The sequence below is a fragment of the Heliangelus exortis genome, chromosome 15, assembly GCF_036169615.1.
Source record: "Heliangelus exortis chromosome 15, bHelExo1.hap1, whole genome shotgun sequence".
NCBI lineage: Eukaryota > Metazoa > Chordata > Aves > Apodiformes > Trochilidae > Heliangelus > Heliangelus exortis.
In genome coordinates this window covers 8,444,558-8,468,972 of record NC_092436.1, presented here as the reverse complement: position 1 = coordinate 8,468,972, position 24,415 = coordinate 8,444,558, and the positions used below count along the sequence as shown (strand labels likewise).

Sequence of the window (24,415 nt, the reverse complement as noted above, 5' to 3'; positions counted from 1 at the left end):
TTTCTAATTTGAAGTACAAGATTAAAAAGATAGCCAAAGAATTATCGATTTAAAATGAAGGGTTTTGTAGAATGTTATAAAACTCTGAAGCTGAGAGCATCTCTTTGAATAACTAAAGACTGTTTAGCTGTCAGTGAGTTCTACTGTGCTTTTTCATTTGGTTTTATTTTCTGGTTACTAGAGCTGGGAAAGCGTGGGGAGACAGATGAGGAGACCATAGGGAGATTTGAAGAGTGGTAAAGGAGTGAAATTTGCTTGAAAGCACTTGGGAAGTGCAGCCTCACACAGCAGTGTCCTTCCTGATCTGCCCTCTGTAACACCAAACCTCATTGCCTCTGGTCTGCAGAGCCCTGTCTTGTGCTCGGCTTTTGTTGCCAACTACAGGGCAAGCCGTGGCCATTTCTTTATCCTGACAGTTTTATGTTTGTGAAAAACTTTATGAACACACAATCACTGTTATGATTCTGAAAATACACCTTGGTACTTCAGAAGAGCTGCAGTGTGAAGCACATGGTGAATCAGATCTCTGTGTCCGTGCTGGGGAGCATAAACAATGCCAAAAAATGTTCCTGGTCACGGGAACAGAGCCCCCATCCTGTTCACTCAGTGGAGTGCAGCATGGAACAGTTTTGGCCAGGGCAGCTGATGCTCACCCAGACAGTCCGGCAGCACAAGGGAGGATTTAGCAGCTTTCTCCATGGGCAGTTTGGATACAGCTGCCCTGGTATGAAAAGTGAAAGGGTTTAATAACCTGAATGTGCCAGAGATCATAGTCCATTTTTTGTTATGGGTTTAATTTACTATTGTGTACTGTTATCCTCAGGGTTTGCAGGTAAAAGTGGTTCTCTTAAATACCTTTCTAACCAATCTGTTGTTTGAAACACCAAAAATATGTATTACTTCCTCCATTACTGCATATTTTCCACAATGGATGTTAACTGACTGCATTAGGATGTCTTTCATCCTTTCCAGTGCAGCTGATCCTCCCCTGTGAACATGACCTCAAAGTCCATCCTGAATTTAACCATGAACCATCTACAGTGAAGGCAGTTCCTTACTGCTATTTAGATTTCTTATTCCTAAAGGTCTTGGTTTTGGGAATAAAGGTATCATAAGGATATAAAAACAATTCCCAGACAATGCAGTAGTATCTATGCTAATCAGAGTGAAAAGAAAGAAAATAACTTATATTCGTGGGCTGCTTTATTAAGCGTCCATTGGATAGCTTTAAACAGATTAACATAAACTATCCTAAGCAGTTTTTGATCTTTTGTAATGAAACTGATTTATCAAAATATTGAAACTTGGACTTTCCTACAAATAATATACCAACAGGAAGCATTCATAGAATGACTTACCAGCCCTAATTTACAAATAGATTTTTTAAAATTTTTTTTGGGTGGAAAATAATTTTTGAATAAATGAGTTTTGCAAAACTAGCAGTTACTGGTTTTGACCAGAAGGTGGTCTGTTTCCACAATATATCACAGGAGGGTGACTAAGACTAGTGACTCTTCTCCAAATCTGTCCTGAGCCTTTTTTAATTTCCCTGATCTGTGTTCATTCTGTGACATGCCTGGTGAAAAATGCGTCACATGAAAATAATCTTCCTAATCCAAGAATGTCTCTGAATTTAGGTGTTTTAAACTGTTTCATAACTGTGGAAGTACTTAGAACAAACAGGAACATTAAATATAAAGACAAGAATATTCAGTAAGAAGTGAGGTATGAATTCTCTGCTTCCTGCAGTACCAATCCAGCTCTTGTAGTTACTTTTGTGAAATAATAACTTCTGTCTTGCCCAATCGGTAGTACTTAGAGCATAGGTCAGGAGATCTTGATTCTGCTGTCATTTGTGACTTGACATGTGGTCTTGAGCCAAGTTATGTTATTTTCTGTTTATTTTGCCTGTGTGCAAGATGAGGGATGTTCAACATTGCTGAATAATTCTCACTCGAAGGGCAATTCTGACTGATAAGGGATTTAACACAGTCCTGCCTTTATGTCTATTACAAGTTTACTTTCCTAAAGACTTCCAAGTTTTTCCACTTGAGGTGGAGGAGAAGGATCATAATTATGTTTGAGAGATGGAAAATAACTTCTTCAGATTTCATGCATGATCTCTCCTTTTTTCCCATGAAGTTCACATTTTTTATGATGCAGACACTTACATGATGAGTTATTTCTGTGATTTTTTTTTCCTCTGTTCTACATCATATAAGTTTCATCAAATTTACCAGCATGTCTCAGACAGCTTCATTTTGTTTTTGAGTTAAGGTGAAAGACTCTTCAGTTGCAGCTTATCTTATATGTATCAGTTGCCCTCATAATGATGTTTTTCCTGCTAAAACAGATAAAATATTATGTGATATCATATTTATTTTTATAGATCAAATGTATTCAGCCATCTGAATTACAAGCATTATTTGGAGTATGGCTCTTTTTTTTTTTTTTTTTTCCCCAACTGGCTATTGAATACATTACAGAAATGTCTTTTAAGAAAATCTAAGTTCATATAACTTGTGCTATGCAGGGACTGGCCTTATTTGATTAGATGTTGAAGTAAGCAGTTATTCTTCAGTATTTTTTTATTTTCTTGGCTTTGAGCCCCGTAAGTGCACAACTATGTTAGCTCAGTGCCCTTCTTTGTAGTTCTTTAACCAACTTTGAAGTATAATGAGGAGGTCTGGTCATGTGTTCATAATGTGGCAAATTGTTGCATTATATAATGTTTGTTTTGTTAAAATGTGGAGTTGGAGAGAAAACATCTATTAAAAGATATTGCTGGGTTTGTGTTCCTAATTTTTGTTTTGTTTTGCTATGCCAGAGAAATTTACAGATTTCATTAAGTATTTCCTCTGTCTCTGTACTCTACAGCAGCTCTTTAGGTACCTCTTGAAAAGTTTCATTTCTCTTTCCCTCAAGACAATATTTTCAGCAAATGCTAATTCATAACTGAAATTAAGCACACTTTTGATTACTGTATTGTTATTTTGTACTGCTATTTATTAATGAATTTTTATACTTCTTATGCATCTGCATCATCCTCAGATATTTGTACATGTGTATGATGTACCCCTACCTCACAATCAGATGCTTATACTCTTACAAAGATGTAGAGTACAAATGCCTTGGAGAAACATGCATGGATAGGTTTCTGTGGACATTTAACTAGGTTCTTGATTTTTACCTCAATACCATCCTCATTAAACCCATTGATGATACCTGTTATCATCTGCTTTCTGGATATCAAGTTTCCCCTTTAAGCCTCAGTTCTGCAAGTTGGTTTATGTTTTCTGACTTTTTTTACTCTAAGCATAGCTGCTGTTCATCTTACAGGTTAAAGATACATTATGAAAAAAGTGGGATTCTGAATTGCAAATGTTAATGTTTTCTTCACAGAATTTTTGAAGATGTCAGCAGATATACCATTAAATATTAATATCAAGGAGCCCCGATGGGATCAAAGCACTTTTGTTGGGCGAGCCAGTCACTTCTTTACTGTAACAGACCCCCGGAATATTTTGTTATCTGATGCACAACTGGAAAATGCAAGAAAAATTGTGCAGGATTACAGGTATGGCATTGATCATTTTTACAGCTGGTCCAGAAAGTCCACATCAATGATAAGTACCTGGTTATATATTTAAAAGGAAGTATTGAGAACACTGTATTCATTGCACCATTCTTTCTTATTTCCAAGCTTGAAACACTTCTTTATATAAATTTGCTCATGAGTGGGCAAATTACATCATCTGAAAGCCACTATTAAGTCTTCTGAAATTCAGATGTGGCTAAGTTTGAAAATAGTTAGACAGTTAGAATAGTTAGAATAGTTAGACAGCAGAATTCAAAATGTGTTTGGAGCAAGTAGTTTCTTAAATACTTGCAAAGTGAATTTTCAGAGTTGCATCAGTACAGATTTGAGTAGACAGAAATTTGGTGCTGGTGATACCACAACTCAGCCAACAGAACCACAGCAGCAAATTTTCATTCACTTTACCTGTCCATTTAGAAGCTGAAGATCTACAAGCTAACTCTGAGGCTACATTAACTTAGTATCAGCATCCCAAAATCCTCTGATGCCACATTTTGTCACTGGAAATTGCAGTATTTTATAACAGTTGTGCTTTTTGCTCTTGTGTTGTTTTTTTTTGTAACTTGTCCCAAGGCAAGGTATCGTGGCACCTGGCTTGACAGAAGATGACTTGTGGAGAGCCAAATATATCTATGATTCAGCCTTTCACCCAGATACTGGTGAAAAGATGGTCCTGATAGGCCGAATGTCAGCTCAGGTACCCATGAACATGACTATCACAGGTTGTATGATGACCTTTTATAGGTAAGTGATGGTAATGTGACAGAAACCATTTGGGTACAAATTAGATTAGTGAAAATCAATGTTATTTGATTTATTATAACCAAACAGCATTTTAGAAGATTTATAATGAATATTACAAAAATTAACATTTTTCTTCCTTTTCTCCTCACCCTGACTGATAAATGATTTCCCCTAGAAGTATTTGTGACAGAAGCCCTTCCTTAGCCCCTCTCTTTCACCAGCTCACTTCAGAATCTGAATGCAGATAAACACTTTTTCCCTGGTATCCTCTCATAGCCTCCAGCTATTTGGGCATCAAGAATTTCCTGACCCAGAGGCCCTTAATGGATTTATTTTTCATAAGTTTTTCCTATTGTTTACATATGCTACTGGTTTGAGAGTAAAAGCTTTAATCACTCCACAAGGCAGTGAAGTAAAGCAAATTGTTTGTCACTTTTGTTGCTTAACAGCATAACCATGTGTGAAATTATTGTATCTGTAGTCTAAGAGGCACCACATTAACTTGTTATATGGAGACTCTGTGCCTTGTACAGAATATATGGATCTCTTTTTATTTTTGTAATGATTGGTTACCTGGTACAATCTGTCCTGAGCCAGGTTAATTTCTGTGCTCTGTCTGTACTTAAACATGCAAATATTTTAATGACCATAATTTTTCATTTTGGAGTTAAGTGACTTATTATTTGATTCTACATGGCACTGAGTGTTTTGATGCCACAGGTATTTGTTAAATCAATGGTATTATTAAATCAATTGTATTAGCTTTTTGAAGACTGATAAAACCCTGTCTCCTAAAATCCACCTCTCACTCACCTTACTGAAGACTGTAAAGGAATAATAACCCTAGAAAAGAATTCTAGAAATTAGGGTTTCAGGTGTCTGTGTGTGTTTTATAGTGTGTTTTGCTGTAATGATTTTGTTATCACAATAAACTTTTGTCCCAGGTGAACCTTGGTATTTCATTACAGTGCTTTTAAATTCTATTCTTAGAAGTAGCTTGCACTTTCAACGTTAAGACAATCTCTCACTGACTGTTGTTTCATTCAGATAAACAAGAGCCTCTGCATGGTTACTTCTTGCACTTGCTTTTCTCGATTTGCCATCATTTTTCTCTGCTGTTGATTTGACTGTATTTTTAACAATAACAATTGTTTCTTCTTTCAAGAACAACACCAGCCGTGCTTTTCTGGCAGTGGATCAACCAGTCCTTCAATGCTATAGTGAATTACACAAACAGGAGTGGTGATGCCCCAATTACTGTCAGGTGAGACACTGAACCAGATACATCTGGTAAATGTATAAATTGCTCTCATGTACTGGGACATGGTTGGGCTTGAAGGCAAAGAGAGAGACTAAATGGATGCACAAAGCTAGAAATCATTAATAAGAGACTGGAACTGCAGTGCTTGACTTCCTGGCTCTGAGGCTGACTTGCTTAGAGATGTCCAGGAGAAAGCAATGGATTCAAGGATGTAGAGACACCTTGTAGCTGGGAAGCATGTGATGTGTTAGGACAGAGTGGGTTGGATTTGGATTTGCAGACTGCATGTATGGATTTCAGTACAGTTGATTTTAATCACTACTGTAGACATGGATGAACAAGACAGAAATGCAGAATAAGCAAAACTTGATTCCATGTTAAAATCTTGCTGGCAGGTGATTTTCACTGCCAGTGAAAGAGGAATGTTTAATTTAGTTTCCCATTTGAATCTTCCTTCCACATCTTATTGCAGTGTCACAGAAAGGTCTATTTCTTAACTTTCAGGGGAGACATAACTACCTGTGTAAAATGTAATTATTTTTAAAAGTGACATAAATGTAGATGTTTGTGCATGTCCAAATACTTTTGTTTTTATTTTAGCCAGCTGGGAACAGCCTATGTTTCTGCAACAACAGGTGCTGTTGCAACAGCATTAGGACTTAATGCACTAGCAAAGGTATTGCTGCTATTTTTTTCCATTCTTAACAAAACATTGGTGTTCTGTGAGATGCTAATGGCTCATTTCTCCTCCTGTGTATCTGTGTGTCATGTTATACCCAGCTCCCAGTGTGGAGTTGTAATGGCCATTGGCAGCCCCCTTCAGATCCCAGCCTTAATTTTGCTCCACGTAGATGGTTTTGTATGTATTTCAAAGAGTCTGTCTTCCTTATATGTTTATGTCAAACAGCCTCTGTTTTCTTAACACACACTGTATCTAATAGGGTGCCTTTTATGCACTTTCTTTTTTACATCTCAAAGGCTCTAATAGAGAGGAAAAAAAGTAATAGGAAAAAAGGTCCTTTAGAAAAAAACACCCCCACATAAAACAAACAAAAAAACTCAGCGAAACTACATTTTGTACCCTTATGGTTATGCTTGAATGTACTGGAGTGGTACAGCATTGACAAGTTATTTGAGAGACAATTCTAAGCAGAATAATTCAGATTATAGAAGCCATTAACTAAATGAACAGTCTCCATAGTCAGTGCTGTGAGGTACAAAGCAGCTGGTATGGATGTTGCTGGCAGTCACCTTGCCAGTAGGGACAGTGAATTTAAGGTCCATTTAGTGTTGCTGTTCTTCTCTGCAGAGATGTTATTATATTAAGATCAGTTTTGGCCATTGCTCACTCTGAGAGAAGTATTTATGACTTTTGTCTTATTTGGTTTTTTATCTCTGCCCTACCAGTTAGCTTTCACTGAATTTTAATTTAAAGGAAATAAGTCTGGTCTATCATTAGCATATGAAGCATTTTAATATGACCTTTGGGAAAGAGAATTATTATGTAACTCTTCTTTCTATTTTTTTTTTCTCTCTGTTTTTTACAGCACGTCTCACCTCTTATAGGACGGTTTGTTCCTTTTGCTGCTGTTGCTGCTGCTAACTGCATTAATATTCCACTAATGAGACAAAGGTAGGAAAAAGAACAAAGATCACTCATTCTAAAAGAGAGAATGTTACTGAGTTCTTAAACCAGTGAGTTACTAAATGAAGAACATTATATGTCTTCAGCGTGGTTCAGAACCTCGCAAACCCCTCATGCATGATCTTGTTTTGATTGTGATGGGTATGAAATAGAACATCCTCATTCTCTTCAGGTAAATATCCATGGAGTTCTTCAGTCTTAGATCTGAGAAGCCAAGTACCAGTCCTTCAAAACTTGGTCACATGGACCCTTTAAATATAAACTCCACTTTGGAAAAATACAGACATTTTAAAAATGGTGCTTCAAATCCCACATACTGACGTTAGTCACAGAAGTCAGGCTCTGACTTCTGAGATCATCTGAGATTACAAAAATATGTGCTTTCTCAGAAACAAAATTTCATATGCATTTTGATTTGGCTAGGGCTGAGAATAGAAGTGATGAAAAACAAATGAAAAGTATCCTCTTAAAAGGACAAGGCTTAGAGCAGAAAAAGGAATATTTAAAGTTCATATTCAGAGTAAGGTTCAACCCATGGCTGTATTTTGTCTCTTATAAAAGATGGGCAGTCCTCAGTATATGTGCCCTTCTGTCTGTGTCTTACTCCCCTAGAAGTTCTCCCCAGTATGTGAATTAACCACCTAATCCTGCACTTGAATAATACAGTTAGAGAAATGTAATTATCTTTGTGCATATTTGTATACTTTCATATTTATTCTTAGTGGTTGAAATGAAAATTCAGAATGCCAGAGGGGAATTTTCACAAAGACTTATGTTTTAGTTCAGTGAAACTAATCTTCCTGTATTCCCTGTTTTGTCTGTGGGAAAGGACAGACTTCCAGAGCAGTCCCTAAAACTTCACTTCTCTGATTTGCTTTTTGAAGGAACCTTTCCTTTCTGTGGGCTACAGAAATAACAGATCTTCTCTCTCTCCCCTTGGAATGCACATGACCAGGCTCAAACAGCAGATTGTTGTTACAAATATTTGATTGATTACTTTTCAGCATATGTTTCCCTAAATTTTTTACTGCCTTTGGAAATTTTTTTTCCAAACAGGCTTACTTCAAAATAAAATAAAAAAACTTAAATTTTAAGAGTAGAAAGATAACTTAATAGAAAAGGTGGATAAATGCATGTCAGTCACTGTTTTATTTTTTACCCTTTGCTCAACAGGGAACTCAAGTTTGGAATCCCAGTCACAGATGAGAATGGAAACAGACTGGGTGAATCAACAAAGGCAGCTGAGCAGGCAATTACCCAGGTGGTTATATCAAGGATTCTTATGGCTTCTCCTGGCATGGGTAAGTATAAGTGTAGTCATGCACAGCTCATGATTATCAGTTTCTAATATGAGACAGAGTTTAAATTCTCTGCAAGTGATTTTTCTGAGTGAAATGAATGTTCAGTTGATGACTAAAAGCTGTGAAAGTTCTATTATGGTATTAGTTCATCTTAACAGAAAATGAAAACCAAGTCCCTTCTTCTCCATGGTTAATCCTTGCTTCTTTTTCTCTCTTATTTGCAGCAATTCCTCCCTTTATAATGAATACTTTGGAGAAGAGAGCCTTTTTAAAGGTCAGTCTTAAATCATCTACATACATGTGCTTTATTTTATAAGTTAGTATTTTCATAAATTTTAAGTACCTTCTAAGTCTTCATATTTGCCTCCCAAATTTGCCTCCACTCTGGGAGGACATCTCTGTAGAGCTTGCTTTACAGTGAGCACTTTCCTTATGCCTTTCTTAGAGATAACTTGGTTCTTTCTGTCACAGCCTAAAATAGCATTAAGAAAATATGAACTTTTAATTTATTCTTAGAATGGGTCTTAAAAGCTGACGTCCTCCTAGCAAATTTACCTTCCGTGTGCCAAGATTTGGAATACGGTTTATTAGAAAAATATTTTAAAATTTTATAATGCTTTTTTCTCAGGGTATCTGTAAGGAGGCTTTGCTTAGCTGCTGTAGTAGCAATTTAAATTTGTATACAACTCTGTTAAAAATCACTTTTGAAAATGACCCTGTAAAATGACCCAAGTGCAGGGTAAGCATAGAATGGGGAGGGCTGCTTCATCAAAGATAACATATTTTCTATGTTCTGTTTATGCTAATGTAGTGTGATGTCAAACACTTGGTTTTAGTAAATATATAAAGTAAATCAATATTATGCACCCTGTGTGCATGAGAGGTATTGTCTAATGCTATAATTCTTTGCCAGTAAAGGGATTTTCATCTTCACCAGCAGTGGGATTACAGTTAAATACATTCAAAAGTGCTTTTGTATAAATAAACAAGACCTTGTGAAGAGGCCCCAAGTGTCTTACAATTTTAAAAACTTTTTTTTCCTGAAGTGTTTTGGTCTTCCCCCCTCCTTGTTAACAAAAATATTATTGCTTAGAATGTAAAAACAGAAAACGTGGCATTTGAGTTTCAGAAGGAACATCTGTGTGTGGTGCCTGTATCTTCTGAAAGAAGTGAGACTTCAGCACCTCCAAATACACAGTTTGTCTACAATATAAAAGCCCTATACTGATCTGGCTTATTCTTAATTGTTGGTTTCCTTTGACCCATACTCTGGCTGCAGAGTAGCTTTAGGCAGCTTGTGATACTGTTACATTCCCAATAATATATTACACAGAACAGTAACCTTTGCTTATTAAAATTAAAACAAACAAACAAACAAAACACAAGGAAACACAATCCATAAATCCATAAATTATAGGCAAAGAATATTTCATATGTATTTGACACGGGAGAAATGTCAGATATGCTGTCTGCTCAACTGGCAAATATGTGACACTTGTGAAGAAGTTTCAACAATTCTCAGGGTTTGGAGATGAGTATCTATTGGTTTTGTGTGGTTTAATCAATATAAGGGTGTTGTGAATTTTTTCAGATCAGCAAAAATGAGCGATTTCTTCAGTGACTACTCAGTGGTCTTTGGTACCATCATGACCGTTTATGCTCACCTGTTGCTCCCCCTCAGCCTCACAGACTGTGAGTTCAGGTGAAACACTGCTCTGCAGGTAGTCAGTGGTAACACATTGTAGAGATTAGTATTAAAATCATTAAGGAATGAGCTGCATTTTTAACAAGCAGCTTCTGCATGTTCTCTTGAGGTTTCAGAAGCACCATCCCATTTGCAGCACTCCAACACCAACCACACAATGCTTTACTAACTCATTTTCCTCAGCCTTTGCTTGTACACCATCAGTCTTGAAAATAATTCTTGTTATGCTTGCCAAAGCCTATTAAGCAACAGATAAGGCTAGAAAATAGTCATATGGTTGTGAAATAATGAAATTATGTTCTGCACTAAGTTAGAGAAAAAGAAATGCTTCTGAAATGCTGGTCTCAGTGGTAGCAGACTCTCTGGTGTTACCCAGCACTATTCATCCCCCATATTCTGGCATTGTTCTTCACAAGAATGTTTGGGTGGTAACTTTAGTATAAATTAACAATATTCACAAAAGTTAGTGCTAGAAAATGACTCAAGAATGTTTTTAGAACATTAACACAACATTGTGCTACACTTATTTTGGAAATAGTTTTCAGAGGTACAGTAGACTCTTCCAAGTGTTAATCTAAGCAGACAGGACCTACATCAGATGTTCTGGCAATGCAGCTTGTAGCTGAGCAGTGATCCCAAGAATCTAATAATTTTGTGACTTGAAAATTTATTTGTATGTGTATGTACTTTTGCTATAGGTTTCAGCAGTGGCTTTGGCTGCCTTTTGTGTGCTTATGCAGTGTAGTTCTTGATTGGTCTGCATCATGTCTGTGTTTATTATACCTACTGACAGACTTAACTAGCTCTATGCAGAACCAAGTTATTTTATCTTTTGCAGTGGGAGGATCTATAAACAATCTTTCTCTGAGGCACAGCATTTATAGATTTTTATTTATTTATGAGTAACCTTTCTTTTAAGGATTTTTTTCCCCAGAGAAACTTCTGAAAATTCCAACTGATGCTAAAGTTTTAATATATATTACTGCTCTTACAGCTTCAGCTACTGTTTCTCTCCTGTTCTGCAAACTGTATTAGGATTCAAGTTCATTCCAGAAATTTCCTCCTATATCCTTAAAACAAGCTCTTTGGGGTCTCTTACTCTTCAAATAACGTGTCCAAAACTGTTAAAAAACTGAAGAGAGTCTTATGCCTTAGAGTCCTCCATGCATTCCTGATTTAAGTGTCGTTTCATTTTTCTGAAAGAAGTCACTGCTAGCCTGGGAAAAGCTGACAGATTTTGAGATCCAACAGTGAAAGGAAGAAGTTAGAAAAAAGCTGGTTCTCCGTATGGCTTTTGTTTGCCTAATTATAATTTCTCCATTTTGTCTATGTGCACTAACCACTAAAGATGCCATAAAGACATCTGGAAATTAAATCCTAATTCATCAGGAACTGCCTTCTACTAGAGTCAAATGATAGTTCTTTAACACAGTAAACTCTTCTACTGTCTTGTACTTCTCCATTTTATATCTTTGTAAGGATGCATTTGAGTTTTATTTTATTGTTTTACATTTTTTCCCTGGACCCCCCCATATTAGAGTTTTCCATCACATCTTCCTTGATTAGTGCAGCCTGGTAACATTCTTGAAAAATAAAGTAATTCAGATCAAATTCCTAGGCAAAAATTGTTCCACTACATGAAATAGATGTTGTTTATATTGTCTGTACTAACAGACACCTCTCTCAGTTGAATGACCAAGTCTGATAAAAGCATGAAAATGTCTGTTACTCTCATGAGACCCTCTAACAATTTTTTCCATTGTAAAATCATATTTGGGGCTTTTCTGTTCTGTATCTCAGGTCCCGTGCTCACGTTGCAATGTCTGGTATCCCTCTCTCTTCTCCTCAGAGACTGAAATCATTGGCAGTATTTTGACTTGTGTTCCTGAATATGTTTAATATATTTACTAGCATCACAGCTATACATCCATGCTACTGCCAGTCAAATTATCTCCTGTAATGAACTCCACTGTATAAAATGTAAAGCATTTTGAGTAAGATTATCTCAGTTGAGAGTCAAACAAAGGGGTCTTTAGTGGAAACGGAGCAGCAAAGCACTGTCACATTCACTCTTTATCCTTATTGCTGTTGCTTTTTCCATTTGTTATCTGTTGTTGCAGGTTATAGCTGAATTGCATATTTTTTCCTGCACTCATTTCTGGATTACAAGCTGATTCCAGGCAAAAAAAAAAAATAAAAATTCTAAATCATTTCTTCTCTATCAGCCTCAGGAAAAAGTTTAATCCAAGCAGGCTTGTTTTCCATGGCCTTCCTTAGCACTAAGCTTTGTCCTGCTAAGCTGTTTAAATTTCTTTTTCCTATTCCTACTCTCAAATAGTGCCCGTCTTTTTTTTATATTTACCCTCTAATATATTAGAGGATAAATATATTCTACAACTCAAGAATTCTACAACTCATTTTCTGCTTCTTGCAGAAAACATCATTATCTTAGTTGAAAACATCATCCACTGTAATGTATTATCTTTAACTCAGCCATTTTAAAACTCAGCTTTCTGCTGTCATAACAGTTGTGTATGTCCTGCTTACTGGAGATACCAATTTCATTGTAGCAACAATTGGCCATTGCAGCAGTGCCCTTTAAACAGGACTGGTATTGTTTCATTAGTAATTTAATTTCAACTAAAATTCTAACATGAGGTGAGGGGATTTCTAAGTCATTTACAGGTGGCAATAAAATTATTATATTTCTAGGCATATTCAAGTTCTGTAAAAGTTACAATTATGAGGAGTATGCTAAAAATTCATCCATAGGTTATGTGTTGCTTTCTCAGCCTTGTTTCCCCACTTCCTCTACCTTTTTTTCCTCTAATAAAAGGTGAACTCTTGCAGAACTGGAGTGTACCAGACTGTGCTACAGGGGCAAGTTCCTACACATCAGAGCAAATCATCTCAAGTGAGAAAAGGCCAAGAGGCAGACTTGCATTTTTACTTGAAACCTTCCCTGTTTATGGCTGGTGGCTGCTGCTGCTGTTATTCACCAAGTAAATCTCCAGTTTTAAGTTAAAACATTTGCTGTCACTGGAGTGAACGAGGTGTAACCAGACCTCACTCTTACAGATGCCAGGGCAAAATTCACTCTGCCCTTAGAAGCCCTGGCAGCATCTTGCACTCTAAACTTTGGATATGGTGGTAGGGACTTCAAGCTTCTGTGACTCAAAGGGGCCCATGTGTACTCAGGTGTAAGTAAAACAGTCAAACCCCTTTTGTAGTTTCTAAGGGACAATTACTCAGGATAACACTGTACATTGGTACCACTGAGAATTTTCTTACTGTCAAAGCGATTGGGCTTTTAGGTTGGAGTTCAGATTCAAGGTATGCTGATAATTTTTGTCTTCATCACATCCAAAAGTCTTTTAGGTACAATCTGTCTCTTACAAGAATTCCAGGAATGTGGGAAGGGGGGAAAGAGAAGATACATACTCACTGTGTGTGGTTTATTTTTAACAGAGATTTCCTTGGATGAGTGCTCCCATTCAAGTTGGATTAGTTGGATTCTGGTAAGTGGATTCTTTAGGTTCTTTTAAGAGATACTTGCAGGTTTTTTTGAGGAAGTAGCAATATTAGCACTTTGTTGAAAGAAAAGGTTGAAAGTTAGAGGCTACAGCAGTTACTTCACTTCCATATCCGTAACTGATGATACCATATCAAAAAAAAAAAAAAAAACATTAGTAATGAAGAAGCTGCCAAGAAAAGCAGAGGGTGGGAGAAAGAAAGGGAGTGGCAAAAGAGGCATGCAGCAGCTTGATTACAGAAGCTGCTTTGGCTGCTACCTCTACAAGCAATAATTGGAATCTAATCCTCTAGGTTGATGAATTCTTGAAACCATTGGTTGATGAAGTTTCATTTGCTGCTGTCTAGCATTTTAATGTTGTCATACACATCAATGCAAAACACTGAAAGGACACCAAAAAATAATTTTATACACATTTGTAAGTGGGATATTGATGCATTTAGTACTACATAGTAGGTAAATGATTGCATAAGGTATAATACAGTAAGAAATAAAGGTTACATAGCATTTTGTAGAACTTTGTTACTGTACACACACAATAAAAACGCTTTCTGTCTGGAAGACCATGCTAAAAGGTTTTGAAATCTCTTAGCATCCTAAATCTTGTAAACACATTTTTGTCTCCTCTAGTCTTGTGTTTGCAACACCCCTATGTTGTGCACTGTTTCCTCAAAAAAGGTAAGCTGCTGTTACATTATTCTTACTTTAATGTTAGGCTCCCAGATGCATGCAAGGTACTGCAAAAAAATAGAAACAAGCACTCATTGCCTCCTAGAGCAACATCTCTCTTTTTCTTAGTTCCCATATAAAAGTTGTGATGAACATGAGGATAATCAGAAAATAACACTTACTCATCAGTAATATAGAATGGTTGAATTTGGGTCATTTGTTTGGAAAACCTCTAGCAGTGTAAGCTGCAGCTACACAGGGATAATGAAGGAGAGGTTTGGGTGTGTAGTTTAACCATGCTCTTTCAAGCTGAGAAGTTTGAACCTGGTAATTCAGAGTTAAGAATCACTGGAGTGATTCATAAAAAAGGTCAGTGTGGTCCCAACAATATATTTATGTCCAGTAAGGTTATGGCTTCATTAAATGCAGTCAGAGCCCATTTTATTTTAAGCTGGAAACTCCTCTGGTTTACACAGAACAGCACTTGACTATACATGCTTATTTGTAGTTTGATAAATATTTTTCCCGAAATGATTTTTCACCAATACATAAGTAGCTCAGTACTGAAAACTGTCTTAGATACCCACAACTGAAGTTAGCTTAATTTGCAGTCTGTAGGATGAACAGCCTCTTAACTAAGCTGTCCCTCTCATATTATAGTGGTTGTCTAAACTTGACTCGCTGCCAAGTCTAGCTTAAAAAATAGAAATTAAAGCCATTCAAATAGAGACACTAAAGTACCTTTGGCTTCCAGAAAACAATACTTATCCCATGCAATTGTTTGAGTACAACGAAGCAGTCTGGCACCATCTGTTTCTCTGCATGGTGCAGAACAGAGAATTCTGGTAAATAAGCATCACCAGGCTACCTGGAGATGACCTGACAAACTAGCACAGCAAGAGTGGTACAATGCTTAGTTTTAACCAGGGCTCTATTTTACAGGTAGACCTGAAACTGTATTTAAGAAACTTTAGATGTTTAAATGACCTGGTAGCTTAACTTATTGTGAAATTACTATTATAAAAATCAATTTCTTATTCAACTGAATGAAATCAGATAGTGAGTTAAATAGGTAAGTACTTTAATAAAACCACCTTTAGAAAGGTAAGTTTCTACTGCCAGCAGCAACCTCAAGCAAAGTAGATTCCTACCCCCGTTGTAGTAGCAACAGGCATTTCTTGACTCTATAAACTCTGATTGCCTTTTAATTACTGATGCATTTGCCCCTGGTCTGTGAGCATGATTCATAAGAAGTTAAAAAAAGATCTAAAAACTCTTTTCAGTCCAGGAAGTGGATGCATCATCCATCTTACTTTACATTCACATGCTGCTATATATAACCATTTTACTGTTTCTTTTGCTCAGTTCTATGTCTGTAACACGCTTGGAGCCAGAACTGCAAGCCAAGATCCGAGAGAACAGCCCTGAACTAGAACATGTATACTTTAATAAAGGATTATAATTCAAAGAAGGGACAATATCTTTCAAGAAGGATCTTGTGAACTTGTTTTTGAATTATGTGCCAACATAACTTGTCCTTTTGTTAAACAACTTTGATCACCTGCATTATTTTATATTTGAAGACTTTCCTTGTTGTAGTGTTTAAATTACAAAAGGTCGTTTTGTCCACTTCAGTATCAATTAAAAGTTTAACCATACACATCCAAAAATGTTTACATAAGCTCTCAAGCAGCTACAACAATAAACAAAGCGCACAAAGAAAAACAGATGCTATTATACTGGATTTGCCACCTGTTCCAGTAATAGTGGGGCAAGGATCTCTCTGTGAAAAGTCATAGAGCAACTGAACGAAGATGCCACCCTCTGCCAGCCGCAGGACGGGGAGCTGAACGTGACAGAAGGTTGTGCAGGAAGGGTTTTTTACCAGGAGGTTGATTAGGCTGTACATTTTCCCTGTTGGCACAGAATCGTTTCTTTAAGGTAGATGTTGGAGGAGCCTGGAGCTTCTGCACAGTGTGGTACTGTTCAGCAATACAAGCTGCTTTCTTCCGCAGGTCCAGTTTTACCAGCATCATGTTGTTCTGCAGTTCTGCCAGTGTTTGGTCCTGAGAAAGGGGAGGCAGTATTTTTAGAGATGTGACAAGCTGCCTAACTCCCTGGTTACTATGAACTGAAGAAGATAAACTGCTTTTGCCAAAATTCACTAACAAGTGTGCTAAAATAAGACCACGCATAAAAGCTTCTACTGTAAACCGTGCAGCAGAGTTCAATAACAAAGTAGGAACAGTAAGGCTAGGAAAAAGCTGGATCCACCCTGCTGCAAACATACTGCCATAGAAACAAACAGTGATAGAGAGAAGTGGTTAAGGAAATGAGAACTCTGAATTCTCCTACTTTGAATGCACGCTGTCCATTAACTGAACAAGCACAACTTGTGTTTCCTTTGGGGAGATAAATATGCAGTAATTGAAAAAAAAAAAATTAGCAATATAGCTCCCTTGATGTAATAGTATGTGTCTAAAGACAAGTCAATTTTATTTGCAGCTTCAAGAACGTAGATTATTCTGCTGATCCTAGGCAAAGCATATAGATTAAATCCTCCTGTGCAACCCACAACAAAATAGACACATTACCTGTCTAGCCAGAATGTCATCGCATGTACACAAGGTTTCTCGAAGTTTCCCTGCACTTGTACTGTGGCAGCATGCCCTCTCTGCAGACTGAAGAGACTCCCCAAGTTTTTGTAATTCTGAACGCAGCTGTCTGACATTCTGCAGGAGAGAGAAGCTTGATACAATAGCTAGCTATGACATTGATCTGCAAATAAAACCACTCCAGGGAAATGCAGGTAGCACCAAGGGAGGATCCCCTCTAAGTGAGGTACCACTGGGATCACAGATACCACCACCTCCCACATCTCTAGTAGAGGTTTGTCTCCAACAGACCCATCTCAGCTTCAACCATTTATTTAAAAATCCTGGAGACAAGCAGCTCCAAACACTATTTAAACGGGCAACCACTTCGCCCTGCAGTGTTCCTTTCTGTGACACATATGGAGTTACCTTCTGTCCATCCTCCAGCTTCCTGTCTACATCCACAGTAATGGCTTTGGCAGAGGGAGGTGGCTCCAGTAGTTTCTGGTACTTGCGCAGCTCTAGGAACAGATGAAAAGCAATGAGCAACACCTGATTCACAAGCTTTCAGTTTTTCTGAAGACCTGACTTTCTTTGAGACAAGTTGTCACAGGCAGCTGAGAAGAGCTTTGAGTTTGTGCAGACATGCACAAGGCTCGTGCCTTTCAGTTACACAGAGGGACTTGAAAATTTGAAGAGAGATGATCCTGCCCTGAAATCCATTTTCATGTCAAAATGAAGTGAAACCCTGTCCATCCAGCACATTAATCCCATCATCTGCTTCTTATAGGACGTCTGAATCCAATGTATCCAACTGAAAAGAATATCTCTAACCCTCTGCAAGGCATAATTCAGAGACAGTGCAGCATCACTGCCTTACCTGCTGCTGTAGTATTTAACTCCATTTGACATTGCTCCAGTTTGGCTTTGGTGTCTGCCAGCTCCTGTTGCAGAGTACACGAGGTAGCCACTCGTTTTGATCGACGCAAGCCTTGCTCTGAGTCCTTTTGCTTAGTATCCAGACTCTCCAGTTTTTGTTTTGCCTCCTGCAGAGCAGCTTGTAACTCCTCAATCTTCTCATCACGCTCCTTAGAAAACAAGTTTGTTCAAATACTCAACAAGATTTTTCTTAACACTGTTTCTCTGCAACTTTCAATGGCTTTCTTCTGGGAGACTCTTCTCAATCACATACTTCACACATTGGACCCAGCCTTTAATGTCCTTTAGCTGAAAACAGTGAATGCATTTCCTGGCCTAGAACACTATAGGAGGAGCTAATTATATTGAACAAATAGAGGGGTCAGTCTGGAAGCTAATGTGCTGCTGTTATAAAGGCTGAATACTAAAAAGCCTAGTGAATTACATAAAGCAGTAGACAGAAAAATAAAATTGTGGATCAAGCTATCAGATGTCACAAAAAAAAAAAAAAAAAAGAAAACCAGAAAAAACCCCAATCTTTCCTTTCAGTTCACATAAGTCACCTTCCTGGACTCAAGTACCCCAAGTCCCCTCCCAGCCTTTTGACACTTTACTGATGTCACATCAGAGCCCTGAACAAACCTGTATCTCCTCCTGGTAATAGTCAGTTAGTGACTCCTTCAGGTTATTCAGTTTATCCTCATACAGTTCCTCCAGCAGATCTTTCTGAGCATCCATATGTTGGCTACAAAGAGAGCCAAAAACCACATGTCAGGGTCTGGAAGTTCTTGGTAGCTCAGGTTGAACAAAGGGAGGGAGATGATCAGAAACTGTACCTCCACCACTGCTCCTTCTGTTGCATGTGCTCCAGCATCTCATTGCAGATCTCCTCACGGAGGCGTGTTTCAAGTTGCAGCTTCTCCTGCTGCTCTTTCACCAGCAGTTCTTGTACAGCTTCCACTACATGCAACAAATTCTGCAGGGACACAAAGGTCATTGTCCACAACACTGCACAACAGAATTAAGACCTAGGATGAACTAGGTGATCTCATATCCCATAGGCTGGGGTGATCTAGCTTTAAGATTCATTTAGTCACTGGGAAAGAAGTTGCCAGGTTTACTCTAAATTACCCTCCCATGAGATGGTTTTAAAAACACTGCATTCATGATGGAGCTATCTGCAGAGCAGCTTCCCTTGCTGCACTGCCCAAGATTAAGCCTGCATTTGCAAACTTGACATATTACAACACTGGTTTCTAGGTATGCCACTTCCACTTTCCTTGATCTTTTAGCTATTCCAGCTACCCACTCTGAGTATCTAGAAAGTCCAATTATTTTTCCTCAGTTGAGCCTTCTGGTTTATATGTTTTCTAAATTTCCATTGCTGAGTAGGGATTATAGGTCTGCATCCTAGCTCTTACTGTCCCTATTCCACAGATAACAGTGTTTCCAAATTAAGCATGTGCTTCAGATTTAGACCAACTGTTTTCCTCAAGGATTCCAAACTTCCTGGGTCCCAAATCCTTCTGAGAATGTCATCTCTTAGTATAAAGCCAAGCTCCAGCTCCACCTCCCAGGCCAAAGCCAACATTCACATTCTTGCTCTTCTATCCATAAAGGCTGTAAAACAATCCACAGCCCACCTCCTTCTCATATGTGGAGACATCTGCTTCATCCTCACTGTCTTCTTCTGATTCCACATCTTCTTTTGCCACTGCCTCAAGACCCTGACTGGTTCGCCTGTTGTGCTCTTTGATGATTGATCGTATGGATGGAAGTCTCAGCTTTGTGGGAGGTACCTGAACAAGCTGAAGGGGAGAAGGCCACTGTTACTAGTCCACGAAGCCTGGAAGATGTGTAGTGTTTAAAAATTACGCTTTTCTGCAACCAGTTAACCCTCTCAGTTTAGCACTGGAAAAGCACAGGAGAGACTTATAAGCATTCCCTTGCCTTGGGATGGAAAGAGGCCCATTCCCACAGAAGAGAGATGTATCCTACACATGCCATGATCCTGGTGTGTGCTGCTTACCTGGCTGGCAATGGCTGAGAACTTGGCTACATACAGAGTTTCATCATATGTAGAAGCACACTGGTTAATGTTGACAATCATGCAAGAGCGCCCACGTCCAGTGAAGAAACCCTGGAACACCCGGGTTAGCTTGCTGTCCCGGAAGGGAACCACAGTCTGCTTCAGTCTATGGGGAGAGAAAAGAGTGAGCCCCTGGGAAAGTAGGACAGCCTACCCCCCTCCCTGTGGAGTGCTGGATACTCACTTGGACTGCTGGTTCTGGCGGAGTGCAGCAATGCAGCGACCCAGTGTGTGCAGGGAGGTGTTGATGTTGTTTGCCTCTTTCATTCTGTCCCCGCTTTTCTGGTCTTTGCAGCGCTCTGACCCCGCAAGGTCACACAGGGATAGCCTGGAGAAAGCACAGGTGCTATTCACATGACCTCCCAAGATTTGTCTTATTCTAGCCAGGTTTACAAATCAGACACCCTGCTCACCCTCCCAGCCTCTCGGTAAGAGCACAGAAAGCTCTTTTGGGCTATTACTAGACAAAAAGCCCTACCCTAAGTGTAGAAGGTTACACAAACATAAGCTTTGGAGTGTCAGGTTCAAGGATCCTTTGGTAGTCCTCAGGACAGCAGCTTCCCAGATACTGAGAAAATCCATTTCCAGGAAACTGCAGCCCCAGAACAGGCAGCAGCAGCACTCAGCCCTGCTATAAGGACAGGTTTACTCATTTATCTGCATTCAAGAAGCCTGGGAACTATCTCAAATTGTTCTTTGCAGTACTCCACACAAAGTCATCAGTTGGTTCTAAGATGACAGGGGACATTTACTCCTTCCAGATGCTTTCCACAAGGCCTTCCTCGTGGTACTTCTTATATCCCAGATCCACAACAAAAGAGTCAATAAAACAGTCCATGGAGAACACCTCTGAATCCTAGAAAGCATGAAACTTACTCGCTGATTTTTGGAACAACTTCACTGCCACCTCTTTGCAAGTGCAGAATCCGAATGGAGAAGACACTGTGACTGTAAAGAAACATGCACATATTTTAAAATGGAAATGTAACCTTTCAAAGCCCCTCTGAATTGTATGTCTGCCTAAACACCCATCCTCTCCCTTCAGACCTGCGACTGGAGTTCTGGTTCATGTGGGTGCTAGCAAAGCTCTGGTTTTTCCGACCCAGTTTTAGCAGCTTCCAGGCCTCATCAGCATTGCGGACATTGATCCAGTTTAAGTCTAGAAAAGCAGCCATTGGGCAAGGCAGTTAGGAGACTGGCAGAAAACTTAATTATCTCAGCACCAGCTTCATCATTTAATTTCCTCGACATTAACAAACTTAACATTCCCATAATCCAAACATCTGAGACCTCTGAGAGGCCACAGAGGGCATGGTGCTGCCAACATATCACTCAGTCAACAAGTCTCCCTAGCAGACCACTAAAAATATCTTTCAGGTAAGTCTACCTTTCACATAGGGGTTGCCAGTCTGGTCCTCACAGAGCCTCAGTGTCTGCCTCTTGCGGTGCTGGCCAGATAAAGCTGGTTCTAATAGGTCATAGATTAACTCATTGTAAATCTCAAAGAAGGAGACCCAGATGGAAAACTGCACATCTCCTGTGTTGATGAGTGAAATGCGATCTAAGTCAGCCCAACGAGGACCCAGTTCTGGGGTAAAGGGGAGAAAAAAAAAAGAAAAAAAGAACAAAGTATTAGAATTGCGAATTGCAGCTTTTCACAGGTTCAACCTGAATGATTTAGCTCTAGAGTGAGATATCTTTCTTCAGCAAGTACACTATCCCAGCCTCAAACTATTCTGTGTATCTCCTCCCATTTGTACCTGCACTAATGCCTGTCCCCAGTCAGACAGCTTAGGGTTTACTTTAACAGTACAGTATCCTCCTTTCTGCATAGGAAATCTCAGCTCCAGGAGTATAGGATATTTCAGACAGGAACTCTCTTCCCAGGATAAGCAAGGTTTTCATCCTTATTAGCCCAATCACTCTGGGCTTCTGGATACCTAATCAGCTAGTTGTTACCAGTTTTGAAAATCTGGACACAAGTGCTCAGGCACTTTAGCACCCTACTTTCCACCTATCCCCATTGTTTGATTCTCAGTAACCACATCCCTTGAGTTTTCACTTAATGAGGTTTGGTTATTAGGTAGTAGCAAGTTCTTTGTGTGTTGGCAAGACACATGTAACAGAGTTCTCCAGCCCTGACATCCGTATCTTTTAAAGGGAAAATCTGTGAGACTATGGACCTCTGCTCCCTGACCCACAACACAGCATCCAATTCTTTCTTCCCTCATCCCCCAACAGCAAGCAGCAGGTAATAGAAAACAAGCACCATCTATCTGGCTGATGTCTGAATGGTTGGTGAGTTGGCTAGATGAGGAGAGGCCAGCAACTCCACTGTCAAAGCTGCCACTGGTGGTGGCAGCCTGGAGCTGAGATTCAGCACTATGACTCCTCTTCAGTGGTGTCAACAGCTCCTCCTGGAAGGAAACAAACAACATAAGAATGTATGTAGTATGACACCATCCTTTCCCTATAAAATTAAACCTCCTAGAAGGCAAATGCTTACCTCCCACAGACCACCCCGCAGCATGGTCTGCTTCTTGGTCTCTTCCTGTCGCACTTGCCTGCTGTCCAGCCAGATCACCTCACTGGAGAGGGAAGGCTTCAGATCCATGGCCTGGTACAGTTGGTCCCCCACACTGTTGAAGATAACTGCTAAGGAGCGGGGCAGAATCCCCTGATCTTTGTTGCTGCCTGAAGCAAAAACAAGAGCAGCAAGCTGAGGATTCACCTGTAGAAGCAGACAACTCCTTCAAGAGGCTACCTACATGTAGAGCTTTCCTTACCCTGAATAGTGTGAGTCTTTCCTGAATTGGTGATGCCATAGGTGTAGACCAGCCAGTTCTGCCCATTCAGTACATCTTTCACCACTTGCTTCATTGTCTCATCAAAGAATAATTTCTGCCCCACATCTGGTCCAAAGATCTGCAAACAAAACACATGAAAAATGGCCTAATGGGGATTTTTCCTCCTTTGAGTGCTGATTGTTGTTCAAGAGATACTGCTTAGTTCTTTGATCCCTCCATCAACCTCACATGATGAGCAACAGACTCACCAGTAAATCCAGTCCAAGCCTCCTACAAAAACAAACTGGTCTCTCGCTTATCTGTTACCACTGCAGCCTCTAGTGCATTCAGAGCCTCATGAACTAAACAAGAGTTTAGCATTTCCTACTGAAAAAGTCAGTATTGGACTCAGTCTGTGTTAGTAAGCCAGCTTTTCAAAACTGTAAGGCTGGTTTAAGCTCAAGAAACTTCCAGATGGATTGTTTGTCCCCGTTACTTACCTGGGTGAAAGAGAACCTGTGTGCTGCTTGTCCCACTCCACGTTCTGTGCTCCGCATGGTGAAGGAATCCTTAGGGGCTTTTAGAAGAAGGGTCTCCGAGTTCTCAATGCAGATACAGCCCTAAGGAACACACAAAACCTTATTACAACAGTGTACAAGAGGCCACAGCAAAGGGTAACAGCATCTCCCAGCAGGCACACAGGCAAGCAGCTCAGAGACTTCATTTAATGTCTCACCTGGTCTTCCCCTTTCTCCACTTCTGTAGATTTCAGTGGTCGAACTCTCAGATACACTTTTAATTTCCCATTATTGTCTTCAGCTGCAGCCTGCAATGTTAGTACAGGTTACACAAGGCAGACAGAGAAACAGTACATAACCATCTGTCAGAACACCAACCACAAAACCACAGCAGGGAACACACATGTGGCTACCCCAACTACTGCTCAGTAACTAATGGACACTTCTCTGCTCCTATGCCAGAAGCTTTCATAGGCATTTCCTGGCAGACCAGCATTTCTTTTGTTTCCAGTGAAACAGACCTGATACCAGACCAAGCTCCACACTAAGAGGCATTGTAGTAAGGGGCACTTACTGACTGTGCCCTTTACAGTCCACTGCTTATAACAGGAACTGCTGCCCACGATGCAATATTTTGTTATAGCCTCATCTGAGGAACTTGTGTTGTCTCTGCATCACACCTCTGTGCAGAGACACAGCAGCTGCAGATAAGAATATTGCCCTATTTGTGACAGAAGAACTCCAACCTGACCTGCTGGGAGCCCTCCAGATTTGGAGAGATGGCAGAGAACTCCGACAGCAAGTCCTTGCGCACATCCATCCCAAACCCTGCTGCTGTGGATTCAAGAACGGGGGAGGCTGCAACATCATCATCAGAGAACAGCCCTGGGGAGGCAAGACTTTGAGCCATGGTGCCTCACACAATTCCTGCAGAAAAAAAGGGCACAGTGAGAGCAGAGTGATGTTACAGCAGTCTTTTGGGAGCCCAGGCTTTGCTACTGACACATCACTCTACACGTAGCCTGCCATCACTCCTCTACCCAGAAAACCAAACA

The 24,415-nt window shown here is 39.5% G+C and overlaps 2 protein-coding genes across 5 annotated transcripts in view; one reads left to right on the top strand and one right to left on the bottom strand.

Annotated features, from left to right (window-relative positions):
• Positions 1 to 16,125, top strand: part of SFXN1 (sideroflexin 1) — a 19,813-nt gene extending 3,688 nt beyond the window's left edge. For 2 of the 4 annotated variants that reach the window (XM_071758981.1, XM_071758979.1), the window contains exons 2-11: positions 3,403 to 3,577; positions 4,172 to 4,342; positions 5,508 to 5,606; positions 6,204 to 6,279; positions 7,151 to 7,236; positions 8,422 to 8,549; positions 8,774 to 8,823; positions 13,723 to 13,772; positions 14,417 to 14,464; positions 15,821 to 16,125. In XM_071758981.1, the coding sequence (XP_071615082.1) occupies positions 3,414 to 3,577; positions 4,172 to 4,342; positions 5,508 to 5,606; positions 6,204 to 6,279; positions 7,151 to 7,236; positions 8,422 to 8,549; positions 8,774 to 8,823; positions 13,723 to 13,772; positions 14,417 to 14,464; positions 15,821 to 15,917 (969 nt within the window). In that variant the 5' untranslated portion in view covers positions 3,403 to 3,413 and the 3' untranslated portion in view covers positions 15,918 to 16,125. Of the gene's footprint in view, positions 1 to 3,402; positions 3,578 to 4,171; positions 4,343 to 5,507; positions 5,607 to 6,203; positions 6,280 to 7,150; positions 7,237 to 8,421; positions 8,550 to 8,773; positions 8,824 to 10,140; positions 10,242 to 13,722; positions 13,773 to 14,416; positions 14,465 to 15,820 lie in introns of those variants that run through there. The other 2 variants (XR_011728892.1, XM_071758982.1) reach the window with 2 other exon arrangements.
• KIF20A (kinesin family member 20A) lies at positions 14,175 to 24,306 on the bottom strand. Its single transcript, XM_071758975.1, has 18 exons — positions 24,112 to 24,306; positions 23,579 to 23,668; positions 23,343 to 23,462; positions 22,843 to 22,981; positions 22,563 to 22,750; positions 22,326 to 22,473; positions 21,444 to 21,644; positions 21,104 to 21,215; positions 20,933 to 21,004; positions 20,241 to 20,384; positions 19,997 to 20,162; positions 19,611 to 19,775; positions 18,804 to 18,943; positions 18,610 to 18,712; positions 17,930 to 18,137; positions 17,479 to 17,570; positions 17,050 to 17,187; positions 14,175 to 16,521 (listed from the first exon to the last, which is right to left on the bottom strand). Exons 1-18 carry the CDS (start codon positions 24,268 to 24,270, stop codon positions 16,249 to 16,251), a joined length of 2,658 nt encoding a protein of 885 aa, XP_071615076.1. The 5' UTR covers positions 24,271 to 24,306; the 3' UTR covers positions 14,175 to 16,248.
• Between the last annotated feature and the right edge of the window lie 109 nt (positions 24,307 to 24,415).